Raw genomic sequence first — 20167 nt, 5'->3', positions numbered from 1 at the left:
GACTTGCTTCTAATATATTCACCTTGGGAGACATTTATTATTTTAGAATAGTAATATGTAATATGCATTGCTAAGAACTTTATTTAGGCAGCTTTAAAGGCTAATTTCTCAATATTTAAATTTTTTTCACCCTCAGATTCCACATTTTTAAATTGTTGTATCTCGACTTATTCATTCAGTTTTCAGATGATGTATAAATCTCTATAAATCTACCTGTTATAATGTTATGATCGGACTCTGGGCCTAACTTGTTTTTCTATAACAAACTATAAAAAAGTAATTTTTTTTAAATAAGAAATTTTAACTGCTACTTTGTAAAAGGAATACTGCTGTAAAAAAGCACCTTATTTGTTTAAAGTGTTTGCAAACCTAATGTTACTGCACTTTTGTTCATATAGCAGTACTTTAAAATGAAAAAGTGCACAATACACTAGTTTTGAATGCATTATATTAGTTTTTTTGCATAAAAATGTGATTAATCGCGATTAAAAATTGTAATCATTGCCCAGCACAAATATATATATATTTGTGCTACAGAAATTACACATTGTACTGCTTTATAGCGAAGTGCAAGGAGAAGACAGATCGGAGAGGGCGACTTTAATATTTCTGTGTAGAATGCCCTGCAGTGTATTATGAACCCGTCCACTGGGAAAAGGCTTGATCTTTCGACTGATCTCCAGCATTCTCATTTAGTCTATTATAAGACAAGGTGGAGGCCAATGCCGCAGTTTCCACTCTCATGAAAACGAATGCCTTTGCTTGTACCCAGTACTTCTGCCCACCTGCCGAGGGTGAAAAAAAGACACAAAGAAGCACATTTACCTCATCTGTCCCTGGTGTTTTGGATGTTGCCCTCTAGAAGCTCAAGTAGTTCAGTGCTGTACCTCTCAAAGAATTTACAAAAAAGAGCTTGTAAGCATTATGACTATAATGGACTTTAATGAGCATCAAACACCTATTATTCGAATGTACACCAAAGATTGGGCTATGATACTATCAGAGATAAAACAAAGATTGCATGAAAATTATCCCTGCGTTTTATTGAATGGTTAATCAAGCAAGTAATCAATTAAGCGCATGATTGCATTTAAATTTTAATAGCCCTACAATATATGAAGAGGGCCTATTTTGGCCTCTGCTGCTAACTGTTGGGCATAGCTCTAATTAGACACAGCATGTCCTCGTTTAAGGAAGGTCTGTAAGTAATTAGTATCTAATTCCATTGTATTCGTAATAAGGAGAGATGGCATTGTCTTTAAGTGGAAATCATTAAAAAGCTGTTTCCCCCTTGCCAGTTTAGCTTTAAATATTACCCGGGGGTCACTCAATTTAATAAACCCAATCTTCGGGAGGTTTCGGGGGTTTGATCCATGTCTTACCCTGTTGTTCTTCCTTGCTTAATATCTAGGGAATACATTTGCGCTCACTTCCGAAACAGATGCAGTTTTCTGACGTACAGTACCAGGGGGACTATTTGAATTAATTTGAATGAATATTTTAATTTCTTAATATCTTAATTGATAGATTTGGTCACAAAGGGATATGCCAGTGATAATCCAAGAGGGAACGTTTTTTCATAGCGCACATGCTAATGCTAAAGGTTGAGTATTCTCTTCGGCTCTCTCTCTTGTCTTATAGTTGCTCACAAGGGGACTTTGTGACACACACAGCGTGGCTGAACAGATCAAGTATTCTGTATGCCGGAGAGGATAAGTGGTCCGTGGACCCCCGGGTGAGTTTGGTTACTCTAAACCAGGATGAGTTCACCATCAAAATTGAGGATGTGGACTTGACGGATGAGGGCCAATACATCTGTGCGGTGCAGACCAGCAGTAGACCCCGAACCACATCTGTGCACATCATCGTTCAAGGTGAGTTTGGAGTATTCTGATGTGTCATAATGAATAGTGCTAAGAGGGTGAAAAGCTCTCACATGCTGTTGATTTATAAAAAAAAAAAGTACTTCATCCAAAAATGGAAATACTGTTGTCATTTACTCCTGTCATTATGTATGGCTTTCTGTCTTCTTTTCTGAATGAAAAAATATGGCAGAATATCAAGAGTGCTGTTTTCTATAATGGGGATTGAAGCTGTGAAACTCAAATGACAAACGGGACCATAAAAGTAAAAAAAAAGTCCACAACTACTGTGCTGAATTTCTACTCTTCTGAAGTCATACAAGTTGTGGTCTTTAATTCACATAAAGCTATCTTAAGACTTCAAATGAAATCCAGTATCGCACATGTAAGGACAAAAGCGTCTTCTAAATGAATAATGTAAGGTCCACCTGATTGACCCAAGGAAGGTATCCAATGGTGGATGATGGTTTCTTGTGTGTTCGGTCTTTTCGGCAGAAGAAGTTATTTAATTTAAGTTAAACTCTAATCTGACTCCATTTTAATATCAAACCTGACTCCATTTTATTATGAACTCAAATGTAAGGCTGAAATGTCAATCAGTATACAGTATTTCAATTCGATTAAAAACATAAAATTTTCACCGATAATTCTAAGAGAAAGGTACAAAATTTTTGCATGTAAAAAAATAAATATGACCTCACTTTGTCAATCACGTTTACACACTGCCTTTAAAATACTCATCCGTCTTAAAAATTTGGATTGTTGTTTGATTTTTATTTTAGTTTTTTCCGTTTTTTTTTTTTTTTTTTTTAATTTTGAAAGCAGTTTTGACAGTACAATACCACCATACAAAAATCCCAAATCCAGAATGGCGATTGTCCAGTTCATCCACTTCAGCCCTGACCTAAATGGAACATTTCATGTGCACTTTCGGTCTTGCAGACTCATTGGCAGCCACATGTGCGTGTCCGTTAAGTCTATGTGACTGTAGGGTATCCCAAGTCATCATTTTAGTGTTCAAAAGGGTGCTGCTATACGCCCTTGATCTGCACTTCTGCCAAGACCGCACCGGGGTTTCTACCCAACAGCCAAAGTTGAATTACGTCATGAAAGTGCAGACTCAGAGGAAGACCATGAGGGTTTAGTGTGCCATCTGGGACAGGGCCTTCATCTAGCAGCACAAAGAACTATATATAGAACTTTGAACATGAAGTATACAGACATTGGTGGTCTTCTTTTTAATATGTGGCTTTGTATTGCTAGCAAAAGCATCACACTGAGCCAGAACTCATTCCAGTTTCATTTTCTATCAGCTGCATTTGATTATAGTGTAATAAAAAGTATTAATTTTGAGTTATATAAATAGTGTTGTGATGTTTATTAATTAAAAAGACCAGTAGATCTTTTTATATATATATTATCTATTTTAATGCTGTTTTGCATGACTCAAAAATATATTTGGCTTGGTATTTAAGTTTGGCATAAATTCTTCTATCATGTTTTAAAATGAAATAAAAAGAGTGTTTTAAATCTTAAAATATAAAAGTGACCCACTATCCATTTTGCCCCTATGAACTGGTCATAGAAACTACAAAATGAATTTCAAATTTGTGACTTAAAGATTTAATGTGATTAAGTTATTTATGTAGTGTTCATATTCTAGAGGTTTATTTATGCAAATGCTGCGTGACTTTGACATGTTTTAATGGGCACGAGCACTCAATACTGGAGTCTCATTCAGCGGAGTACTGACATTAACCTGCTGAATTCACTGTATTACACATTTTTGTCAGTTGTTCAAGTACTGGTGGTTTTAAATTTGTCTGGACGGCATGCTGTCCTAACACTAACTAGTCAGAGCTCTGGTACCACCTAAAATGCTGCAATAACCAAAAAGAACAAGAGAAATATATAAGTCAGGTTATCATACTCTGACTTGACCACGATGATTGATTATCAAACTAATGACTGCAGTTACTTTAAAATATGACCAATCATTGTTGTCAAGTCTGAGTACTCAAGTGCTTGTGCACATCCCTATTAAACACATATACACGGTATTTAGGTATGATGTATACAGCATTGATGGCTACAGAATCACCCTGCACCCTTTGTCATCTTTCCTTAAATACCCAAATAATTAAATGGGCTCACCAAATGATTGGTGTCTGCAGTTATAATTAGGTTTTGTTCCCCTATCCAGGGATCACAAATGGGCAGTCAGAATTTGTGATTGAATGGGTTTCTTGATACTTGTAGAAGAGGGCACTTATTTACACACAGGGGGTAGGATGAATGAAGGACCTGGGGGAGGGCACACCTTAAGTGGCACACAGTTTTCCTTATTTTCCTGAACTTCTTGGAAGTTCGTACTGTGTCTGAAAGAATTAGACCATTTACTAGAGTTGGGTCCGAGTCCACCTTTGTCGAGTACGAGTCAAGACCAAGTCCACAAACTTCGAGTCCAAGTCCGAGTCCGAGTCCAAAAGGGGCCGAGTTGGACTCAAGTCCGAGTCCTTAAAGGCCGAGTCCGAGTCGAGTCCGCCCGAGTCCAGAAAGTAATTAAATTAAAAAAGATTATAAATTGGAATTGTACATTTTTACATTCTATTAATATTTTAACCTTTCAACCCATTAAACCAATGGCAATATAAAAATGTAATAAAAAAAATACCACTGTTACATCTAGTCATTGCCATTGAACATTTTTATTTTATGTCAACAGAACTAGTTTCCTATGAAAAAAGTTTTCAAAGGTTTTATTGTATTACAAGTGCATGAAAATACAAATGAACCTATTTTATTATTGTATCACACTATATTGTCCTCCAGTTAAAGATGACATTTCAGTTATTTAATGCCTCTCCCCCACATTTGACAGAGGTAAAGTGCAGCCAATGAGGAGATCCTTAATGATGACATTATGAATTTCTTGTTGTCTTGGAGAACTTGCATCATAAAGTTGCATTGCTTGTTTGGTCAGTTCTGGTCTTGCAAATCCTGCAATGCTGAGCTGTGCAGCATCTGTTGGTTGCTGCTGCTGTCTTTGGTAGTCGGTTGCATCGGTTTTCGGATCACCAGTACACTGAACCGAACACCGTTTCTTTCGGAGGCGTCCGATTTGAGAACCGATGAACTGATGATAATGCGCATGCGTGTAATTTTTCAAGTATTTTGTTAATCATCGGAAAGTGTGATAAAACTATTAAAAAAAAAAAAATTAAAAAAAAAAAAAAAAAAATATATATATATATATATATATATATACGTTTTTTTTTTTTTAAGATAGGGGCTACATGTTTCTAATCTGTATATTGTAGATTATGTATGGGCCAAAGGGGTTTTCAGGGAAGTTGGACAATAATTAAGACTCTAAAGACTCCATGTTTAATATGAATAAGGGATGATTTATGAAATATCTGTACTGTATTTATAGTTAATGATGACAGATTCACAAACTGAGTTTGAACAGGAGTAGAGCAGCTGATGATACTGAAATGCAGCATGTGCCGGTGTCCTGACATTTTATCCTACCCTGTCAGATTTTCCTACCCGGGTTTTGAGCGATTCTCGTTCTCGAGTCAAGAACCGGTTGTATCAGTTTTCAGATCATCAGTAAACTGAACCGAAAACCGTTTCTTTCGGACGCGTCCGATTCGAGAACCGAGGAGCTGATGATACTGCGCATTCGTGATTCAGCATGAAGCCGAATGACTCACAGCGCGTTTGAACCGAACTGATTCTTTTGGTGATTGATTCTGAACTGATTTTGTGCTAATGTAATGAGTGCGGGTAAACCGAGGGCTTGAATGAAGGGCAATCTGACGAAACGTAAGTTAATTTAATAACAAATACATCGCAATGGATTATGTATCCGGTGAACTGTTTTATTTTCAACCGGTTTATTGAATCAAACCGTCCGAAAGAACCGGTTCGCGGAAAAGAATCGAACTTCCCATCACTAATCCACATTGATATCCAGTGAGTGGTGCGTGTGTTTCGTCTGCAAGCAGGAGACTTCTGCCTGCCGGTGTGGTGCAGTAAAATGACAGAAGGGGAGACATTCATTAATTTATCATTTCAATTTTATGCTGGTTTTATTGTTACACATGACGCGGACTCGACTGTCCTCGGAATATTTTCCGAGTCCAAAATGTTCAAGTCCGTGTCAAGTCCGAGTACAAATTCACCCGAGTGCGTGACAAGTCCGAGTTCATTCAAAATTGGACTCGAGTCCGGACTCGAGTCCGAGTCCAAGTTCGAGTACCCCAACTCTACCATTTACCAGGTGCACTGAGACATTTCAAATGATACCAAACCTCTATATTCTCTTGTACACACTTAACATTGCATATGAGTAAGTTTTAGGTGAGGGAGAAGGATGGGAACAGAGAGTGATGGGAAGAGTGTATTTGTGAGGTGTGAACTGTGAACAGACCACCTTTATGGTGCCCACTATAACAAGTAAAGGTGCGGTCATATTAGTGAAATTTTGTGAGCAAAATGGTTTATTGTCTGTTGTCAGTAGTGTAGCAATCAAAGCACTGCTCACACTGAAGTCTCTTTCAAACCAAGCAGCTTTCTGTTGGTTATCTATGTCTGTGTTTGTACAGCATTTTTAGAGAGGCCATTTTTCAGTATCAGTTAGAAACACCTTGAACTCCAGTTACGATATTGGGTATTTTAATGAAGTGGATAATTATGTAATTAATGCTGATTGTGTAAAACCTCGGGGTGCATTTTTTGCACCTGATTTGTGGGTCCAGTATTAATATGATTGATGGCAGTGTCATTCCTGTGCATTGATGCAGTAAGTCATAACAGTGCCGACCGGAGGTACTTTACACTGACTAGAGATTTAGAGCACAGCATGTCACCACTGCAGAATTCCAGCTTTCGTTGCAAAACTCATTCAGTAATATTACGGGAATTTGGGATAATCTTTTTTGGTAGTGATTTTTTTAAGTCCAGCACTATTTCTCCATTGAATGAATAATGACTGCAGAAAGGAACTGGGGATTTTTTTTTTTTTTGCATTGGTATGAACATTAACAGTGGCCATGATTTTTTTCAGAAGGGGTCTTGGATCAGCATCCTTCAACATTGTTATTGGTATAGAAATGCATATGGATGGGATGGGCTGGTATTCAGGATCAGAATGGCCAATCATGGACTACAATCATGGATTTTTTGGAATACAAGTCGAAATGTCAAAATAATTTTCATAAGTCGCACCTGACTATAAGTCGCAGGACCAGCCAAACTATGAAAAAAAGTGTGACTTTTATTTAAAAAGACTTTTATTTATCCACTTTATCAGTTTATAATTTTCCTCAGATTTTAGAGAATAATATTCCTGGCCCTACAAAAAAAATTGCATTTGGCAATTATTATGTTGTTATTCTCTAATATTTTTCATAACTTTTTGACATAAAGATAGTCTTAATACGTAATCAAAACAAGCAAACAAGGTTGCCACACCTCAGCACCACAATGGAAATTGGTTAGAAAAGTTAGGAACTACTACCTATCCCTCCAACAAAATGATTATTTTCTGAATCCATATACAGTATAAAGACATTTGAATCAGGTTGTTCATTTTTATTGTTGTTGTTGTTGTCATCTTCACTATTTTGCACTTCTGTCTGGTAGTTTTTCTTGCAGGAAGCATAAATCATACTTTATACACAAATGCATTACATTGAAAACTTCCAAATAAATATATAACTCTTAGAATATACTGTAATTAATTTCATTATTGATGAAATTACATTGAGGAAATGCATTACTTCCATTCCAGAACAGAATTTGCATATATGGCAACATATTTTTTTACATTTACGGCAAATGGTTTTAAAAATTTTAAAACAATCATCTATTCAACTTATGCATTTTTCTTATTATTGGTCATAGGTTTCTTCTTCTAATTCCAAAAATGCAATGTGTTGTAGTTTTTGTCCTGAAAGGCAAGAAAGTGAAGAAAAAGTACCACAGACCAGTGAGAAGAAAATAACTCTGAATGGGTTCAGGGAGGTCTAGTTATTAACTTTTGGCTAATGAGTCAGACCTGGATTTGTGTTAGTTTATATGCTGCGGTTGCATCTTTGTTTGTCACAATTAGCCTCACTGACACATGGTTCTGAGAAAGTCTTTGATCCATGAAAGAAGAATCCTACGTTGAGTTAGATGAGTTCATACTTGCGTCAGTTGAGAAGACTGCTCAAGACATCATCAATTAAACCCAATGTGAGATCAAAGAATAGGTAGAATTTGGAGAACAGCTGTACGAAATATCTCTCTCACATCTCTGAAACTTTTATTAATGGTGTTTGCTGAGCCAAGCATCACTGTTGCTCAGAGAATATAGGATTTGAACACATGCATTACTGTGACCTAATCCTGCACTGGTTTCTGTTTCAGACATGTATTATAGCTCATATAATTTGAATTTTGGGGGAAAGATTATTTATTATTATGGTGAATTAATGTGAGAGCGCAATTCCCAAAAAATGGGAGTGGAAATTTCGGAGGGTGATTTACTAACAATGTGCAAACTAAAGAACACGGTTGCAGCCAGATCATTTCCATAATGACTTACACAGTCTACCAAGAGCAGTGCATATTAGCATCTGCTTTAAGACATGTTTATTTGGAGTGTTAAATAATTTCGTAAATACAAGTAATTTGACGTGAAAATGTTAGTAAATCACGCTTTGTGATTCAATGTAATACTCTGTCACAGTCTTCAGCTGGTGTGCCCAGAATGGCCACCAGAGGACAATGTGTGTTTGTGTAAGCACATGGCTTGTGTCACGTTTGTTTGGTGCCATGTGCTTTCTCATGTAGATTGTCTAACCCAGCCTATCTTGTTACTCATTATTTTTTTCAGTTGTTCCACCTGTGTCTCCCTCGTTACCTGCCCTACTTAGTTTCTCTGTGTTTGCAATTCTGTACTGTTTCGTTAATTGTTGTATGTGTGCTCCTTGTTCTGGCCTTCCTGCCTGTTATCCCCCTCAATGTAGCTTTTGTTAGTTTTGTTTATTTTTGTTATTAACAAAGAGCCCATTCACTTTATCTATTGCATAACTACACCTGATTGAGTGGTGGGAGGGAGGTGATCCTTTTTCCAACTCAATGATTTTTGTTTTTTTATTTATTTTTCTGACATTTTCATGTTATATCTTCACTTGGATGTTACAAGTTGGACTGAGTAAGTATAGATTAATAAAACAAAAACTGTCCGTCTTCATTCATATATCAACATCAAGCAAACTTCTCAACCATTTTGACCAACCGAACTAAAAAAATCTTATGTTTTGGAGATCTTGGTACAAACCAAATATCAATGTTTTATTGGAAATTTGTTAATCATTCTAAAGAATAAGAGTTGCTTGGGGTGTAGATGTGCAATATGATCTTTCCGTTTTAGAATGGAGCCAGATATGTGTTAAAGTCCAGAATTTGTCCATTAATACTAGATTTAAGCTGGTCCAATACTACTGGGTAGTACATAATTATGTTGTATGGCAAAGGGCAAACTAGATGACTACCATAAATCTATTTATACTGGAAAATAACCTAATATTGACACAAGCAAGTTAAATATCTCTCACTCTACTGATTGATATGTTTAAATATGTTGCACTTTGATAACATCCAGGCAAAAAATCTTGACATCCTGATGCTGGGTATTACATAGATAAGCACAACTAAAATTTCTGTAGAAATGTAAAAATCTACTTTTCTTGTTACAATATCAAACCATCAATGCATCAATTTTTTCCAGTTTTTCAAGTTTCCAGCTAGCATCAATACATTATTTCTCTTTTGTATTACCTATAGCACAATCGGTCAGTTCAAGCCAGAGCATTTAGTAGATCCAAATCAACTGCCCTGTTGCCTTGGCAACGTAGTTCCGGAAAATACTGCCTTGATTGAGAGTGTGAAGAGATGTTTCAACACGGAGGTCAGATTCTGTACAATTCCTGGACATAACGCATAGACCGAAATACAAGCATAAACCAGCAGTTACCAAACAACTTAAAGAGCGTTGGACAGAATCACGGGACGCCTGATTGGGGTGCATGGCTATAACCTTGGCTGGTGGCAGACAGAAAGAGAAAGGGGGAAAAGGTGAAAGCCCTCAGCTGCTCTCTGTCTTTACAATGTAAACTGCACATTTGAATGTAGATCCAATTTGATGCTCCGCTTGCAGAGTCACAGCCATGCACTTTGAATTTATCATGAGAAATGACTTGGTAATAGCCTGAATAAGCAGGTATTATGTATACACTGGGAGTGGTTTCTCCAACCCCTGCTTGTGACAAACAGCAAGTGCCACCACGAATACAAATAAAGGATAGGGTTTGTCTGTCTCAGTGCCTGTGTTTATCACTAGAGGGCAAATATTTACAGCCCCACTACTCTGTGTTGACTTTGATTATGAGATGACTTGTTAAAAAGAGACATTATTAACTAGAGATTAACTCATTCAAGGTTGAGTAAATTAAGTTCTGATTTAACTTGAATCGGCAAGCCTTGCATTTTTTTAAAGGGGACAGCAGATGTCCAGCTCATAAAAAAAACTAGCTGCATGTTTTCTATTCAGCTTTCAGAGTTGGCAGATGTACCAGAAATGCTAAATGCAAAAAACAAAAAAACAAAAAAAAAAAACATTTAATCCAATGCCCCCTTTAAAACTGACTATTATATATATATATATATATATATATATATATATATATATATATATGGCTTTTTTGCATATTCACTGTACATTGGCTGTCATAGTAAGGACCAAGGATATGCATAATGAGCTGCATAATGAGCCTCTCATTCAACTGTGCCACTCTGAGGGAGGACTTACAAGAAAGAATGTGAGAACAAAATAAAAGTATATAATTTTATGTTTGTAGTTTATTAAGAATATATTTAATTATCCCACAACATAATTTAATATCCACTTGGGGGAGCAGTTAAACAGTTTATTAGGAACAATCAAAGCTGACTTTCAAATTTTTTGGCATCCTTTCTCTAGTCACACAATCCTTCAGAAATCCTTTTAACAATCTTATTTTCTACCAAATAAACCACATTTATTATTATCATCATTATTATTATTATTATCATTAATGTTGAAAAGAGCTGAGAATATTTTTCAGTTTTTTTAGGGGGAATAAATTGAAAGAACTGCATTGTTTTTTTACATTTGTTAGAGTTATCTCTATTTGTCACATTTATATTATTTACATCAAGCTTTTGAATGGTATAGTATTGTATATTGTTATTGAAACTTCATAATGTTTCACTTGATTATACATTTAGTCAGGAATTATAGTTTGGAAAAAGTATTTGGAAAAAGTCTAACTAGTAAAATGTTTACACGTTATGTGAAAACTAGTACAAATAAATAAAAAGAGACTTACTCCCGTTTATGATCTCTGCTGAATAAAGTGCTTCAGTCTTTTTTCTGAGGAAATCCATTTCTCAAATCCTCAACCACATCACATCCTTTTTGGGGTGATTTATGTCTTATTCCTCTCATCGCAAAGCAAACAGTAAAATAAAATAAAAACTTGAAGAATAGTCTGGCTGCTTTTTCTTCTGTGTGGGCGTATTCAAGCCGCGCGCTTCAGTTTGAATCTGAATAGCGCGTTAAGCGCAGGGGCGTGGTCACATTAGATATAATGAGCGGAGATATGAAAAACAGACATTGCGTTGTTTTCATATGGATTACTTTATCTCAGAATATTTGTTTTCGGCAGCACTTGTTTAGTTTAAAAGTAGACATTCCAGGCTTTCTATAGATATCTCTCTCATGTCTCTTCGTTGAGTATTCACGGAGTTACACTTCATTTTAATGAAATGTTTGTACATGACGATCAGCGGAGACAAAGACTGTAGACAGCGCACCTTGTGTGTTATCTTTATTTTATAAGTGCACAAAGGTTTTTTGTTATTATGTCTGTATCCAAAAAAAAACTAGACCCTTTACAGATTCGATTGATGTATTGCTCTTATCTGTACGATTAAAACTGAGAGTGTAATTTAAGTTCTTTTCGGGGTTATCAGGTGAAAATGACTCAAAACGCATATATGCGTTAATCGACTCGAAAGGGTTAATGTGCAAGATGAGAAAGAGGGACATACATGGTAGCTTTCCAAAGTTACTAGCCACTGAGCATTCTAACTGTTCAGTAGTTGTGACCCCGAACATTTGACGAATCGATGCTTTGATTCAAGGAGACTGATTCGACTACCAATCTAAAGGTTGAATATTTGCGAGGTGTTATTGATTATGCCATTTTGACTATATGGGGGAGCTCAAATGTTTTATTTAACATATAACTACCGGTTCACTTTCAAGTGAACTTCGAACTGCGTTTATGCCATTTTGACTATATGGGGGAGCTCAAATGTTTGATTTAACATAGAACTAGCAGTTCACTTTCAAGGGAACTTCGAACTGCCTTCTCTAGGGGTCGCTATGGGGGACACCTCGTTGTGACCCGTGTCTGAGGCATACATTGAAAAAACACCAACGAGCTGGCCAGCGACAGCCTCTGATGTCACTATCGGCACGACTATAAACAGGCACCGGGAGAACACGTCATTCTCTTTTTCGTCTTCACTGACTGTTCTGTGCGTGAAGCGTGCATATGAAAGAACTGATAAGAGCGATCTTTCTCTGTCTATCATGGCGACTACTAGCAAGCATTTAGACAATGTGTTCATCTGTGTCAGCATTATTTGACACCTGATGACACACGATCTTTGCGTTGTTTGGGTGAAGAGCATGCCCGCGATGTCTTTGAGGAGGCGTGCATTGTGAGCATTTTTATCAATAAAAAAGCTCTGTTCTCATTCGTCTCTCTTTCCTAAGAAAAAAAAGGAAAAAAGGCAGCCTTCTGCTTCCCGCGGTTCAGGATCCACTGCTGCTGAAGCGCCGAGGAGAATGAGCTCGTGAGAATTACAGGTGGATCTGTCTGAATGATTTAGAGAAGGACTTTTCCCTTGTCGGCGGCGGACGAGAGAGAGCCTCAGGAGGATGATGTTATATCATTTAACACTTTCTGATACTGAGGTTCGTGCACTGCTTGGTTTTTTACCTAGGAAAAGCAGGAGATAATTGAAGATGGTGAAGAAGCTGAGGCTGAGCCTTCTCAATTCTCCTGCCCCTGCTTATGTAGAGCTGTTGGAGGTTATGGATTGCGCCATGGCAAAGATGGACTTGCCATGGAAGTGCGCTAACAAGGTGACGGTCCATAGCCATACAGCTCAGAATAGCCTTCCATTTCTGCCTGATCTCCATACAGAGATCAAAAAGAAATGAAAGAGGCTGTTTTCTTCTCTCATCCATTGGACATCAGAGGCTGTAGCCGGCCAGCTCGTTGGTCTTTTTTCAATGTATGCTTTAGACACGAGTCATGATGAGGTGTTCCCCATAGCGACCCCTAGAGGACGCAGTGTCTCGTTCCCTACTCAGGGAACCATGGTTACATTCGTAACCTGAGACGTTTTCTCCCAATCAGGGCCGTTTGAAGGAATTTGGGGGCCCCAAGCAAAATGGACATAGAGGCCCCCCAGACCCCCGCACGCATAACCCCATGCAGAACCACAGCATAGCCATACAGTTTAAGTTCACCCACACTTTAAATAAATAAAAAAGGTTTACAGTGCAAATACTGCTTGAAAAAATAGTTTGGTGGGAATTCAATAGCGATTTACACTGTTTTTTCTAATAATATGACAGCACACACTTATCAGTTTAAACTCTGGGCTGTGCAGAATAACAGCTATAATTATAGAGCTTGTGGTACCTTGTGCTATATAGAGGAAACAATGGTTGTAGCTATCAAATTTGTTAGTAATCGAGTATTCTACCAAAAATTCCCTTGATTAATCGAGTAATCGGATAAAATGTGTTTTTGCTTATTAATATTAATTGTGCAAGAGAAAATAAGACTCCTGGGTCTCTTAAAATGAACAACTAAGTTTCCTTTTTTAGAATTTTTTTTTTTTAAATGCATAGAATGCACTGCATACATCAAAAATAAATATTCAATAATTATCCATTGTTTCTCTGTCTGTACTTGTACTGTGAACAATGACAATAAAGTTGACAGATGAATTAAGTGCATTTAAGTGCCATTCAGTTGGGGTTTTAAATAAAGCATTTTCTGAGATGCACATTAAACATTAAACACAAAACATTAATTTAATTTATATTTGAATTATTGAAAATTAAGCAAACTTAGCTTTTTGGTAAACAATGTGGATTTACTATTAAAAAATAAAACATGGATGACATTTTGTGTGATTACGTTTGCTTTTTTTTAGTAGTAGGCTATGTACATTCTGCAGAACAATAGTAATACATCTCTGGCAAATACTTGTCTAAAACAGGACTTTTATTTTGACGGGTTGACGTACCTTTACAGTTCTGTGTATGTGATGTGACGCTAGTTTTACTCAGATCCAACGGTCAAATGCTCATGAAGTGACTGTCAGAGCAGTTCTGGAGATGTTGTTCATGTGTTCTCCTCTTATTTAGTGAGACAGCAGACGCTGAAATTACTGCGAGCATCACGTGCGCTTCAGTTTGTGTTAATAAAGGAAGTCGCGCTTCTGCTCCATTCATTAACAGAGACACGCAGAACATGCAGGATTCATATTTAATCAGACTGTTCCGGCTTAATATTTACAGATATTAGTCCATCACGCGAGATCATGTGGTTGGCTGGCTGCTATCAGCGACTACTGAGAGGGACCCCCTTGAGGGGGATCCCGATAACAGTGTCATTACACGTTACTGCATTGACGATCAAAGGGGCGCTCACACAGTGTCGTTGCATTTTATTCTTAACCAGTCATTGTCTTGGGGCCCCAAACTAACTGCTTGGTTTGCCTGCCTTGTCGCGACGGGCCTGCTCCCAATAAGTTAATATACAGCCTATTATGATAAATCTGTAAGAATCTGAAAAGAAAGAAGCTTCAAATTAATATTTTAAAGTGCGTGAATAAATCCAAACACCCCTATGGATTTATGTTTCACTTTCCATAATCCGTGACCGACAGAGGAGCATCTTGGCGGCAGGGATTTAAAACTTTACCAAGACTAAAACTGACACAGACAGAGACTGGATTTTTTCAAACAGGTAGGCTAAGTGATTTCAAAACATTTAAGCCGGTGTATATATATCGTGGATATATTATTTGCCTGATATAAGATGCATTTGGGTTTGAGTTAAGCGCTTCATTGTAGTAATACAGTGACATCTCTTCAGGGCACAGCACAAGCAGGTCAAACTACAATCCAGAATATTAATAACTATGACTTTGGACTGTTATATACATACATACTATTATAATGAGGAGTACATTATACTAAAATGTTATGAATTTTTTGAGTTTAGCTGCCGTTTTTCTGCACATTGTTTTGTGAAGAACGAATCCACAAAAGGAGTTCAGACAGCACCGCAGATATGTTCATGTGCATTCGGGCCCTTTTTGCAAATAGCCTATAAGTCATAATATTAATGTTATGTTGTATAAATAACGAAGAGTATTCTATATGAAAGTATAAATTGAATCCCATTGATTAAAAACTTGCTATCAAATTCATCACTCTACTGGTCATCTTAAGAGCGCGCAGCCCAAAACAGAAATGCAGAACATTAACTGCTAACGTTTTAGGCTAACGTTATAATGACAGCACTATTGTAAAAAAATTAATAAAATAAAATTGTTAATTGTTATGGTTCCATCAAAAAAAATCTCTGCACAAGAAATAAATGGCCAGGAAGAACTAATACATTTTGTCTTTAACCTTTTTACTGTTGCATGTCCTACAGTCAGCCTTTTAAACCCTTAAAAAAACAGCACACAGGCTGTGTGAAAATTTGATTCATTCTCTGACAGCAGGTGACGTGTTTGCAGAAATATTGCACTTTCCTTAGTAACTACTGTACACAAAGCAGCTGCGGACATGAACAATACTTTATGGTTTTTTTTTTTTGGTTTTGTCTCGTTATGCCCGGACACACAGCATCACAGTATGGTAAGGGGGCGTACTTTTCTGTCACATGCTTGAGGCTTTCGGCCAGTCACAATGCACTGGATAGCTGGCCAATCAGTGTACACATCGCTTTTCAGAACAATGAGCTTTGTAAAAATATTTCAGAAAGTTTCGGAAAGGTGGGCCATAGAGCAGCAACAATAATGTACATTATGTAGAAAATAATGTGTTTTTGAATCTTAAACCACATAAACGCATTGCATTACACCAAATACACACACACACACAAAAAATAGTTTTAGCATGTCATATGACCCCTTTAATAAAGTATTCTTATCTCAGCACCTGATAGAATAAAGTTTTAGAGATAGATAAGCACAAAAATCTAAAATATATGTTGGGCGTTTTCTTCAAATATAGCAAATGTTAAGTGACGGAAACGTAATTTTTTTTTTTTAAGTTCAGCCAAGACTTAAAATAAGTAAATGAATTAAACTCAACAAAAACCACATAATCTTTTGCCTTTATTTATGTTAATTCATTTTTTATAAGTTTACAATAGCACAATTGTAATAACACGTTTTTTAAAGAGTGTGTCTAACATGTCTTCGAACTCTCTCTGAACGTGCGAAGGCCTTCGGCATGCCCTGACTCCAGTGTCCTTATGCTTAATAACCACATGCAGTTGGGTGCCTTGGTCACAGCATTCATACTGCAAACATGTTAAGTTATTAAAATCATGTGGAGATGCTTGAATGTTTCCCCTGCCATTTCTGAAGCCTTCAAGGTTTAATGGTATTTATGGGTCTTCTAACAAAGTGGACTACAACATGAATAATTACATGTAACTAGGGCCTCCAGACAAGTCAGAGCAAGAAGACACAAGCTGTTGTTGTTTATTAAAGAGCTTCGGGTATCAGAAGCCAAGATCTACCTCTAATGTAATTTAACTTAGTTTACTAAAGTACCTTTAATATTAATGTTCAAGTAAAAATTGTATTTATTTAATCTCATAAGTTATTGTTTTTGAATTGTGGCTTTGAATTAAGAATGCTAATTTAATAAATTACAAAATATGCAGGTTAGTTTACCAAATTAATCATATACACAGTGTGTATATATATATATATATATATATATATATATATATATATATATATATATATATATATATATATATATATATATATATATATATAGCCTGCTTATTCAGTCATGTCTGTTTCTGTTTATTTGTAGCCACAGTCGCCTATACTCACATATAAAATTAATGATAATATCTCTATTTTTATAAAAGCTCCCGAACATAAAACCTTGTTATATTTTTATGATAGTCAACATGGAGCTAAACTCTCGAGACGAGACTTATGACAGATAATGTAAATATATAAATAAATACACGATTGTGATAGAAAATAAGAAGCTGACATCTGATTTATTCAAGTGGTCATATTTACCATGTTTACTATGGTAATGTTAATGTCTTTTGAATCGCTTATTAATATGTCTGCCTTGTATGGTGTTTAAAATCTACATTGGATCAAATTATTTCAAACACACGCTGCTGACTGAAAGTGAGTTTTGAGCTCATTTTATTTAAAAAAACGTTTTTAATGCTGGTATTATAGCTGTAAGCTTTCTGAAATGATCAGCAGCGCAGACTCTCTAGTTTTATAAAAGCTCCTGAACAAAAATCATTATTATATTTTGATGATATGCTACGTGGAGCTAAACTCTCAAACGAGACGACAGATAAAATGTTACTTAATAAATACACAATTGTGATAGAGAATAAGAAGCTGACGTCAGATTTCTCCAAGTGGTTGCATTTACCATGTTTACTATGGTAATGTTAATGTTTAGCGTGAATAGACTTTTACATCACTTATAAATATTTCTGCCTTGTTTAGTGATTATAATCCACATCGGATCAAGTTATTTCAAACACTCGCTGCTGACAAAGAGTGAGTTTTGAGCTCAACTTACTTTAAAAAGTCTTTAATACTGGTGTTATAGCTGTTAGCTTTCTGAAATGATCCGCAGCGTATATGCTCTCTAGACATGAAATATTATGAAGTTTCGATAACAATATACAATACTATACAATTCAAAAGCTTGATGTAAATAACATAAATGTAACAAATTAATGAAACTGAAACAAATATAACCAAAAATGCTGTTCTTTAAACTTATCCCCCCCTAAAAAAAACTGGAAAGAAAATTTCTTAGCTCTTTTCAACATTAATAATAATAATGATGATAATAATAGCAATAAATGTTTTTTTGTAGAAAATAAGATTTAAAAGGATTTCTGAAGGATTCTGTGACTGGGGTAATGATGCAAAAAATTCAGTTTGAAAGTCAGCTTTGATTGTTCCTAATAAACTGTTTAACTGCACTTGCAAGTGGATATTAAGTTATGTTGTGGGATAATTAAATATATTCTAAATAAACTACAAACATAAAATTATATAGATTTATTTTGTCCTCGCATTCTTTCTTGTAACTCCTCCCTCTCAGTGACAAACCTGACTGAAAGGCTCATTATGCAGCTCATTATGCGGGACTTTGTCTTCTCAGGTGTAAATCACAACGATATTCATGACAGTTGACGCCTACTCGCATATGACTTTTACAAACAAAAAGTGTCTTAGAAAATATAAATCAATATATTGTTTTCTGTGAGTGAGTAAACAAGATGATTTTCACATAAATTAGAAAGAAAAAATAGGCTACTAGCTCCAGTTCTCAAAAGTCCCAGGAACCAATGTTCTGTATGTGTTTTATTGCCTTATTCAAGTGATTTAACATTTTTAGTTTTTCACTAACCATACATAACATTTTTTTCCTCAAAAACACAATCATGTACATACATGCTGCTCACATATTATTATAGCCCAGTATGTGCTGATTACAGTGATATTAGACTTTAGCCATTTAGATGTGTATTAAAAACTGAAAAAAGCACAAATGTCAGGGCATGACAAAAATTCTCCAGGCCCCAAAAATATTATGCTGCTTCTTGCAGTTTCATGATGCTTTCATTGTAAAATGTAAAACTGTGGTCAGGTTTATAAGAAACTGATGATCTTGAAAGTGGAAGTTTATTAAGTTGGTTGTTGTACACACCACAGTGAAATGCCTGGAGAGCACTGTTGGGAACGTTACTTTTAAAAAGTAATTAGTTATAGTTACTCACTACTTGTTCCAAAAAGTAACCGAGTTAGTAACTGAATTACTCTATAATAAAAGTAACTAATTACCAGGGAAAGTAACTATTTGCGTTACTGTTTTTTTTTGTGCAGTTTTCACAAGTCAGTTGAAATGAGTAGAACAGACAGGTGTTCGTACATTCACATCACGTACATACAACTTTCGATATTTATTGCACGTCAACAGACAGCAATAGTTTTATCCTGCACTTCAAGTATTATCTTTGTAAGAAAAGTGTTTTTAGCCACTAGCTTTGTAGATGCGTGTGTCACACATTACATGTACACATTACATTCATGTTCTTGCCTTTGACCACAATGAATTTGAAGTAGTGGTTATATCTCCACCTTGAAAATGCCAACTTTTCATCGGAATGCTCCTGACTCGCCATTTCTGCTGCTGCTGCGAATCTCTGTGTAGCTGTTGCGTGCGTGTGTGTGTTTGTGTGTATGTGTTTGGCGCCGCTGGCGTGTGTGTGTAAAAGCTCTGGCTCTGATTGGCTACCATGAAACACATGACTCTGCCTTAGCCAATCATAATCACTTATCTCGTCATTAACCCACCTGCTCACTCGCTGTGTGAGCCAGGGTGTGTTCGGAATGCATAGTTTATTAAATCAATGCATAGTAACGCACCACATTTAATGTTCAGTAACGTTAATGGCGTTGTAACGATGGGAAAAGTAATTAGTTAGATAACCCCGTTACTGAAAAAATAACGTTGTTACCTAACGCCATTCTTTTAAACGCCATTATTCCAAACACTGCTCGAGAGTGATGCTAAAATATTCATGCTGTTGTGAAAAAAAAACAAAAACAAAAACAAAAAGTATTATTTACATTAAACCCTAAACCTAACTGATAGTGTTAAAGGGATACTCCACCCCAAAATTAAAATTTTGTCATTAATCACTTACCCCCATGTCGTTCCAAACCTGAAAAATCTTCATTCGTCTACGGAACACAATTAAAGATATTTTTTATGAAAACCAGGAGGCTTGAGACTGTCCTGTAGACTGCCAAGTATTTTACACTGTCAAGTTCCAGAAAATATGAAAATAAGCATCAGATTAGTC

The 20167-nt window shown here is 36.1% G+C and overlaps 1 protein-coding gene across 5 annotated transcripts in view; it reads left to right on the top strand.

Annotated features, from left to right (window-relative positions):
- LOC113073195 (neurotrimin-like) overlaps positions 1-20167 on the top strand; it is an 87120-nt gene that overhangs the window by 40199 nt on the left and 26754 nt on the right. For all 5 annotated transcript variants that reach the window (XM_026246072.1, XM_026246076.1, XM_026246075.1 and 2 more), the window contains exon 2: positions 1642-1874. In XM_026246072.1, the coding sequence (XP_026101857.1) occupies positions 1642-1874 (233 nt within the window). The remainder of the gene's footprint in view (positions 1-1641; positions 1875-20167) is intronic.

The sequence above is a fragment of the Carassius auratus genome, unplaced genomic scaffold, assembly GCF_003368295.1.
Source record: "Carassius auratus strain Wakin unplaced genomic scaffold, ASM336829v1 scaf_tig00011586, whole genome shotgun sequence".
NCBI classification, from domain to species: domain Eukaryota; kingdom Metazoa; phylum Chordata; class Actinopteri; order Cypriniformes; family Cyprinidae; genus Carassius; species Carassius auratus.
Note: the sequence above shows the minus strand (reverse complement) of the source record. Positions and strands in the feature narration are given on the sequence as shown.